This window comes from Squalius cephalus (genome assembly GCF_949319135.1).
Source record: "Squalius cephalus genome assembly, chromosome: 3".
In the NCBI taxonomy this organism is placed as follows: Eukaryota; Metazoa; Chordata; class Actinopteri; order Cypriniformes; family Leuciscidae; genus Squalius; species Squalius cephalus.
The window spans coordinates 8,892,337-8,902,619 of record NC_137124.1 but is presented as its reverse complement, the minus strand read 5'-3'; the positions used below and the strand labels follow the sequence as shown (position 1 = coordinate 8,902,619).

Below are 10,283 nucleotides of genomic sequence, written 5' to 3'. Positions count from 1 at the left end.
AGAGAGAGAGAGAGAGAGAGAGAACAGAAGAGGGGGAGGGAATAGAGGAATGAGAGGGGTGGGTGTGAGGACATGAAGAGAAGGAGGGATTTTGAGTGATCGAAAAAGAAGGAGGGTTCTGAGTGACAGAGAGGGAGGGCAGAGAGGCTTTACAATGAGATAGAAAGAGAGAATGAGGGAGTAAAGCAAAGCATGTTGCCAGTGTTGGCTCCGTAACTCACTGTGCGCGGGGACGGGAGGGAGAGCAAAAAAAAAAAAAGAGAGACGGAGAGTCACACATTCACACACTCTCTCAATCACTCTCACACACACACACACACACACACACATAAACTCTCACAGATTCAGAGGTGCCTTGCTGAGGAGTCTCTGTTACGCTCGCCTGCAGGGGTGAGAATACTTTCAGCAGGGAAAACTGGGCTAAAACAGAAGACCGGAGTGATAGGACACCAGTGGACCTTCTTCAGACGGGACATTTACAGCATGTGAAGCGGGACGAACAGACATGTGCAGCATCTATCCTTAACACTCCTCCATTTCATCCCTCCATCCCTCTCTCCCAGTGGTGTGAAGGACACGGAGCTACGGGTTCCTGGTTGCCTTACGGGAGTCTGGGGGAGGCTTGGTGCTCCCCTCCGCTCTCCTGCGCTCGCACTCGTTCATGAATGTCACCTCTGCCGGAAGAAGCCGCTGGAATTTACAAACAGCTTGGGAAGAGGGAGCAAAGGGGAATGTCAGAAGGGAGAGAACTTCCGATTCCTATCATCCTCATCTATCTGATCTGCCACAGACACGAGGTCCAGGGTTGACGACACCAGTTTTTTTTCACTTTTGCTCAGCGTGTCTGTCGTTGTTTTTCTGTTTTTTTGCAGTCGTAGAGTCTTGGATGCGATACTTCGAAATCAGGTAATGGAGTTTCACTAAGATTGTCTCAGGATATCGTCCCTTTTCTCCGTGGGATCTGTATTTGCTTTCGTGCATCCTTCTGTTTTACGGGGATCTCGCTGATATGTGGAACCATACGTATAAAACGATTGGACAGGTGATGGCTTTTTTCTGAACTCTCAGAATGATTTCTGATCCAGGTGATTTCTAATCATCAATCCCAAACTAAACTGCTGAAGGGCAGTGAGAGGCAAGGGATTCTGGGAGCTCGGATCTGCAGGGAATGGTGCTGTTGTGATGTCTCGCTTTTTCCCCAGAATTCCAGCACGACTCCATGGATCATCCACTGCCACTTTTCCAGTCCGTATGCCGTGCAACGAGACCTGAAATACAACAAACAATCCCGACAAAGACAGCTGCCGTTCATCGGATTCACAGCACCAGGAACTTTGCGTTCCAGAGACTATTTTGAGAGTCAAAGAAACAAAGTTTATCGTGAACTTCACAAGTGTTTCGCCTCTTTTTGTTCCCGCATCCTTGTGACGCATTCTGACCTGGGTTACAGTGGGAGACCGAACACCTGCCGTCTCCTGCTCCTCTACGTGGCCCTGGGTGATCGGACAGGTGGGCGGCCCACTGTGAGCGGGGCACAGCAAAATGGCTGCCCTCGCCAGCTCGCTGATCCGACAGCGCAGGGAAGTCAAGGACCCCCAGGCCAACCGGCAGGTCTCCAACAAACGCAAGCCTTGTCCCAAGAGCAACAAGTCGCTCTGCCAGAAACAGATCCTCATCCTCATCTCCAAAGTCCGGCTTTGCAGCAGCCGAGGAAGAAAGCTGGAAAAAAGACCCGGTGAGTTGTCCAAAACACCCTAAAACCAATCTTCAAATCGGCCAAGTTCTGCTCTATTCTAAGTCTATCCACTTCAAATAGTGAGGGTGGCATTAGCAAAGCATGACACAGACTTAAGAAGTAATGATGTGTTGACTAATGAAATTGGTTTTGAAGGACATCCGAGATCATGGTAGTTCACGAATGAGGCTGTTTGGGCGACATACTAGATAGTGACAGTTAAAGGAATAGTTCCCTAAAAAATGAAAATTATGTCATTTACTCGCCCTCAAGTCGTTTCAAACCTGTATGCATTTCTTTCTTCTGCTGAAAACAGAAGAAGATATTTTGAAGAATGTCGGTAACCAAACAGATGATGGACCCCATTGACTTCCATTGTATTTTTTTCCTACTATTCATTTTCATACAGGTTTGAAACAACATGAGGGTGAGTAAATGATGACAGAATTTTCATTTTGAGTGAACTTTTCCTTTATGGGCCTTTGTTGACTGTTCAGAAAGTAAGGATTGATCAAAACTAAACCGATTGGGTTTACTAAACCTTGCTGTTTGTATGACATTTACCAAATTTAATAAATCATTTACTCACCATCATGTCATTGTTTGGCTTTTCTATTGTCTGTGGAACACATTTTGTTTTGTCCATTCAATGAAACTCTGTGGGGTTCAGTGTTGTTTCTAACCCCATTAACTTTCACTGTGTGCCAAAAACAGTTGTTCAAAATATCTAACAGAAGAAAGTAAGTCATATAGGTTTGGAACGAAGTGAGGGTGAGTGCATGTTCATGTTTGGCTGAACTGTCACTTTAAGAATGGACATTTCCACTGTGTCACAGTGTGTATTATTGAATGTTATCCTTGAGACTTTGAAGGTTGACTCGTCTAGTCTCTACTGAAGAGCGTTTGTTGATATAGTGAGTCTGGGATCCAGAGCTTTGTAATCGTTCTGATCATTTCGCTGCATGTCTCTGTACTGCTTTTGACAACACCTGTTAATTTACGACCACCGACCAACTCGATACACTCCGCGATCCTTTCCACGCACATAAAAACGTCACGGCCTCATTTACGACGAGCGGTTCCAGTCTTTCCCTCCCCTCTGTGTCTCTGTCTTAGAGACCATGTGTTTGTATGTGTCTTTGTGTGGGGGTCATATGTTTACATAATTAACCCCCAATGAGACATTTACCCACTCTGAGTAAATCACTTCACCGAAGAGGCTTGCGGCTTTTATTTTAAGATATCATGAGAGAACAGATGTGGAACAGAATCACATCAGACACATTCTTGTGTCTTTGTTAATCTTTCCTGAGGGATCATGATGCAGTTTGCAAAGACCTTTTTCCTCTTTTGAGTACAGTCAAATAAGCTTTATGAAAAGTATTTTTTATTCATAAAACAAAAGTTAGATTTACGCTATGGAAACATGCACTTTAGAATTTGGACAATTGCTAAATTGACATTTACATATTTTCATTTAGCAGATGTTTTTTCCAAAGTACCTATCCCAAGGTTTTTTGTCTTAAGAGCCACAATATTAAGTATAAGCTACATTAGTATAAAATCTGGAGCAGAAGTGAAATACAGAAATGAGGAGATTTTTTTTAATTTATTTTTTAATATAGTATATAGTAGCCTATATGATTTTGTTTATGGCTGAATGAATATGATTTCGCAGCATGTATTTTACTCAGTGTCATTTTAGGATCATTCACATACTATTATAGTTTTTATTAATGTTTTGACTTAGATTTTATATTTACATTCGATTTTTGTATATTACAATAAAATATTTTTTATTGTCTATATAGTTTTTAATTTTTAATTCAGTTTTAGTTTTTATGTTAAAAATGAACAAAATTCAATACATCATCAATTCTTCTTCCGAAACGTGTTTTTGTCCTGATTCACTATGGTACGTCTATAATAAGTGTTTATATTTTAGACATGTCGGGATGGTTTTTGTGGGAAATTGCGAACATGCGAACATGCGTCACTCACTCATGTGTGTCTCGTCACATCCAAATGTAGAGAAGTTGCTCCGGCTACTTTGACGCGTGTCTGGTGTGAGACTGACAGAGTTTAGTTTTACGAGTGAGAAAGGTTGACATTGAGCAGTTAAATCTCCATCCTCCAAGAATCACTCGTTTAAACAAACGCCGAACAGAGGAGAGTCTGCTGGAGAAAAGAGAACGAGACAGAGCTCGTAATAAAACAAGAATCAACATTGGCTTGGCTTTTTGGAGATGGCAAGAACTGAAGGATTTGAAATGTTGTAAAAGTGACGCAGAGATGATGGTGTTTTTAATACTCATCAGGTGAGTAAAGTATTTTATTGAACATATAAATAGCCATATGTATCTCTCCAACAGAGTTAATTATAAAGCATTATCTATTGTGAAGTCTCATTTCATTATGATTGTTGTATCGATGTGCTGGATTTTCAAGTAAGTAGTAGTGTGTATTACCGGGTAAAGATACAGTAATATCTTCAGCTAGTCAGCTTGAGATCCTTTCCATCTAAACTGGTTATATCTCTTAAAACTATAGTGAATGTTTTAAGAGCAATATAATCATATTCATCCGCACAGTCACACAGAGACGAAGCACAACCAAAACAATGTTCTTCTGCAAAACAATTCATGCGGTTTTGTTTTTTAACTGATAGATTTTATTAGTAACAAAAATGTTTTTTTATTTTTATGTTTTACTTTTAGTTTCAATTATAATAATAACAACGCTGATTTAACCTCATGGGCTCTGGCTTTCTGGTTAAAAGATGGGAAGAATTTCATCAAAGTAAATGGGTAATTTATAAAGAATACACTTTATTTTTAATGCAAAGTACTGTGGCTTGCATGGCCTGAAGGAACATTAAATGCAATTTTAAAATAGAACAGTGAGCTTCCCATGGCACATTTCAAACAGAGCTAGTAATGGTTTGAAGAACTGCCTAGGAATATTTGCCTTTGTGCTTACGTTGCTTATTTAGAAGTACAGATGAGACCTGGCTAGTATTTCTCGCTAGGCTTCATTTTGGACTAGATTATAGACTAGACCCATTGCCAACCTGGGGTACATGTACCTTGGGAGAAACTTAAGCAGGTTGCAGGAAATACTTGGAAATCAATGGGAATTCTATATATATATAGTTTTCTGTTCTTAGAAAGTAACGAATATGCATTAAGACATTCATTTTTAAAATCATAAGATTATTTTAATTCTATTATATATATATATATAAGATACTGATAGCATTTTGTGTATACATAAAATAAGAGAAGTTGGAATACACTGACTTCTCTCAAGCCTGGACCCATACAGTACATTATATTCATTCAGTCATTCACTTAATCCGCTCTCTTGAGGGTCCCATCCTTCCTTAGGGCCCAGCTGTGTGTGTGTGTGTGTGTGTGTGTGTGTGTGTGTGTGTGTGTGTGTGTGTGTGCCAGGGTGGGACATTTATGACACGTGTATCTCAAGTAAATCACAGTAATTGTCATGGAAACCATACTCCCGTTACGCGGCATCTGCTGCCGCAAAGTGCCTCATGCCAAGCGGTAATCACATCTATGAGAAATGGAGGCGGTTGGTGGTATTTGGCGCAATAAAGGAAGAAATGTTTTTCTGTCAGTTTGGGGTGGTATGTATAGTTCGGGCGGCTGCAGGAAAGCTCACATCTTGTGCTTCTGTTATGATAACGGTGACTGGATGATTTCGCCTGCCTTTTGATGGAGAGGATCAGAGAGAGAGAGCACTTATATAGTGTAGCCTCCTCTAAAGCACAGTGTCACCTGTCAACACACAACTACCTGCTTAGTGTGTACTTCATGAGTGCTGTCTACTTCGGTAGTTCCCTTTCCTTGTCTGATTCTGAATAAGAGCATCTTACACAAACATCCTTACTTTTTATTTCTGCTGTCTTTTTTTCTGTCTTATTCTATGCCTTGGGTCAAATTGATGGACATTTTTACTTGTATATCAGTTACTGTGGAACATTTCTTTGGCCAATTTAGCATCAGTAAGGTCATATACTCTAGTAGAGTGAAAATGGTACCTTTAAGAGTCACTTTAACAGAACCTTTACTTTACTGTAGTAAGTATATAAATAGAGTACGTGGGAGATTATACTCTCACCGGCCACTTTATTAGGTACACCTGTTCAACTGCTCATTAACGCAAATATCTAGTCAGCCAATCACATGGCAGCAACTCAATACATTTAGGCATGTAGACATGATCAAGACAAGATTTTAAGAGACTTTGAATGCAGCGTGGTTGTTGGTGCCAGGCGGTCTGAGTAGTTCATAAACTGCTGATCTACTGGGACTTTCACACACAACCATCTGAAGGATTTACAGAGAATGGGCCAAAAAAGAGAAAATATCCAGCAACAGTTCTGTGGGAGAAAAAGCCTTGTTGATGCCAGAGGTCAGAGGAGAATAATTGGTTCAAGCTGATAGAAAGAACAACAGTACCTCAAATAAGCACTCGTTACAACCGAGACCTGAAGAAGAGCAATCTTTGAACACAGAAGAGCATCTCTGAACACAGAAGAGCATCTTTGAACACAGAAGAGCGTCTCTGAACACAGAAGAGCGTCTCTGAACACAGAAGAGCGTCTCTGAACACAGAAGAGCATCTCTGAACACAGAAGAGCGTCTCTGAACACAGAAGAGCGTCTCTGAACACAGAAGAGCGTCTCTGAACACAGAAGAGCATCTCTGAACACAGAAGAGCATCTCTGAACACAGAAGAGCGTCTCTGATCACAGAAGAGCGTCTCTGAACACAGAAGAGCGTCTCTGAACACAGAAGAGCATCTCTGAACACAGAAGAGCATCTCTGAACACAGAAGAGCATCTCTGAACACAGAAGAGCGTCTCTGATCACAGAAGAGCGTCTCTGATCACAGAAGAGCGTCTCTGAACACAGAGGAGCGTCTCTGAACACAGAAGAGCGTCTCTGAACACAGAAGAGCATCTTTGAACACAGAAGAGCGTCTCTGAACACAGAAGAGCGTCTCTGAACACAGAAGAGCGTCTCTGAACACAGAAGAGCATCTCTGAACACAGAAGAGCGTCTCTGAACACAGAAGAGCGTCTCTGAACACAGAAGAGCGTCTCTGAACACAGAAGAGCATCTCTGAACACAGAAGAGCATCTCTGAACACAGAAGAGCGTCTCTGATCACAGAAGAGCGTCTCTGAACACAGAAGAGCGTCTCTGAACACAGAAGAGCATCTCTGAACACAGAAGAGCATCTCTGAACACAGAAGAGCATCTCTGAACACAGAAGAGCGTCTCTGATCACAGAAGAGCATCTCTGATCACAGAAGAGCGTCTCTGAACACAGAAGAGCATCTCTGAACACAGAAGAGCATCTCTGAACACAGAAGAGCATCTCTGAACACAGAAGAGCATCTCTGAACACAGAAGAGCGTCTCTGATCACAGAAGAGCGTCTCTGAACACAGAAGAGCATCTCTGATCACAGAAGAGCATCTCTGATCACAGAAGAGCATCTCTGAACACAGAAGAGCGTCTCTGAACACAGAAGAGCATCTCTGAACACAGAAGAGCATCTCTGAACACAGAGGAGCGTCTCTGAACACACAACATGTCAAACCTTGAAGCAGAGGGACTACATCAGCAGAAGACACACCGGTGACACTCCTGTCCGCTGAGAAACTGAGGCTACGATTCACACGGGACACCAAAACTGGATAATAGAAGATTGGATAAACGTTGCCTGGTCTGATGATTCTCTATCTCTGTTGCGACATTCAGATTGTAGGGTCAGAATTTGGTGTAAACAACATGAAAGCATGAATCCATCCTGCCTTGTATCAGCGGTTCAGTGTGTGATATTTTCTTGACACAACTCGGGCCCCTTGGTATCAATTGAGCATCTTTTAGGCAAAATGAGGTCCAACCAGGAACTAGCAAGCAATGTAGGTCTACATAGATAGATAGAGACCCTTTCATTGTTACTCAAAGATTTTTTGGGGGGGTTGGGATTGAGATAAAAGATCTAAATAGAGTTTAGGATCTCATGATGTCGACTGTATGTCTGTGTTCCTGAAGTGGTGTGTCAGGTGAGATTAACAGAAATAAATGACCACCGATCACCAATCACAAAAGCCCACTCGGTATTTAACAAGGTCATCCGCACCCTGTTCCCCCCCCCCCCCCCCCATTCCAACACTGCAGCAGAACACACACAGAAACACACACACACACACACACACACAGCTTGAGCTGTGAGTTCATTTGTCACTTTTAAATAGTGAATGAGATTTTAATCAGGAAACTGTAATGATGCAAAGTGTCCTAATCAGAGACTCATCACACACACACACACACACACACACACACACACACACACACACACACACACACACACATACATTCTTCACCCACAGAACAAGCTAAGCATGATGCTTTTGTAAAGATTATCCTTTTTTATCTTTTTCAAGCATGTGTGTGTGTGTGTGTGTGTGTGTGTGATGTATCCCTTACTAGCAATTGATAAGGGATATTTGTATGCGTTGCGGTGTTTGCAGATCGTTGGAGCACTTCATTGTTACTGGGTGATTCATTCGTCCACACAGTCTGCCTCTTATTAACACCCTCTGATTCATCAATAACACTCTCCTGTCCCGCTCTCCTCTTTTCATTCATCTCTTTTCCAACACTCTACATTACAATTCCTAATCTCACCCAGGACTGTTGCCACACTCTCCCTCTTTCTCATTATCTGAGTGTGTAGCATCTCTTCTTATTGTGTGCCTGTCCTCTTGTTCATGCTCTCCTGTGTTTTCTCTCCGCTTTCTTTCAAGTGTAAAGTTGTAATGATGTCGACTGGGTAGGGCCGTTTGTCTTGTGTTGACAGACAGTCATTGTGAGTGTATAATGGGGACGTTGTCTGCACTGTTTCTGTGCTATTGTCCTGGTGTTATGGGGCAACTGTAGACTACTGCCTTCAAGCTCATTACACCGTGTGTGTGTGTGTGTGTGTGTGTACCTACTTAACTATATTGGGGACAAATTTGTACCCAGAAGTGACCAAAACCTGACAAAATCTCCAAAAACCTCCCTTTAGGGACGTCCTCATTTGTACCACTGGTATAAAAATAAAGTAATTAAAGTTTTTTTGAAATGTAAAAATGCAGAAAGTTTTGTGTGATGGGTAGGTTTAGGGGTAGGGTTAGTGTGCGTGAGTGTGTGTGTGTGTGTGATGGGTATGTTTAGGGGTAGGGTTAGTGTGCGTGAGTGAGTGTGTGTGTGTGTGTGTGATGGGTAGGTTTAGGGGTAGGAGTAGTGTGCGTGAGTGAGTGTGTGTGTGTGTGTGTGTGATGGGTAGGTTTAGGGGTAGGGGTAGGGTTAGTGTGTGTGTGTGTGTGTGTGTGTGTGTGTGTGTGTGTGTGTGTGTGTGTGTGTGTGTGTGTGTGTGTGTGTGTGTGTGTGTGTGTGTGTGTGTGTGTGTGTGTGTGTGTGTGTGTGTGTGATGGGTAGGTTTAGAGATCTGATTAGTGTAAGGGGATAAAATATACAGTGTGTACAGTATAAAACCATTACGCCTATGGAATGTCCCCATTTTGATGTAAACGTGTGTGTGTGTGTGTGTGTGTGTGTGTGTGTGTGTGTGTGTGTATATATATATATATACACACACACACACACACACACACACACACACACACACACGTTTACATCAAAATGGGGACATTCCATAGGCGTAATGGTTTTATACTGTACACACTGTATATTTTATCCCCTTACACTAATCAGATCTCTAAACCTACCCATCACACACACACACACACACACACACACACACACACACACACACACACACACACACACACACACACACACTAACCCTACCCCTACCCCTAAACCTAAACCTACCCATCACACACACACACACACACACTCACTCACGCACACTACTCCTACCCCTAAACCTACCCATCACACACACACACACACTCACTCACGCACACTAACCCTACCCCTAAACATACCCATCACACACACACACACACTCACGCACACTAACCCTACCCCTAATATATATATATATATACACAGTAAATATAATTATTTCTCTTTGGCTGTTAGTAGATCAGGTGACATGTATTCACCTGTTGTCTTTCTCTTTTCTTTACTTCATTGTGTGTTCACAGATTAACAGATTTACTGTAATGAAGTGTATTTTGGCTAAAGTGGTACTTAGTCATCATATTTTTACCCGTTTTCTATTAACTCGCTGTATTTCTGAACTCCCTGAAACGCCTCCATTGTAGTCTTGAGTTTTATTTTTAAAAACACTCAGTTGCGGTGTTCATTTCGACTTGGAGTCGGACAATAATGCCCACAGAGCCAGAGAATATATGCTGTATGGAGACAGAACAGGTATAGTTCAGTTTAATTACGGTTATAACTTATTTGTCATCTGCTTTTATCCACTATTAATACAAGCCTGCTGTAGCAGACCCTGTCCGAATGATGACCAAAATATAGTGAGTTCAATGAAGTTTATTGT

General features: G+C 42.0%; 1 protein-coding gene across 1 annotated transcript in view; it reads left to right on the top strand.

Annotated features, from left to right (window-relative positions):
* The first annotated feature begins 277 nt into the window (after window positions 1–277).
* Window positions 278–10,283, top strand: part of fgf11a (fibroblast growth factor 11a) — a 70,284-nt gene continuing 60,278 nt past the window's right edge. Inside the window, exon 1 of the mRNA XM_079867681.1 lies at window positions 278–1,735. Within this exon, the coding sequence (XP_079723807.1) occupies window positions 1,543–1,735 (193 nt within the window). The 5' untranslated portion in view covers window positions 278–1,542. The remainder of the gene's footprint in view (window positions 1,736–10,283) is intronic.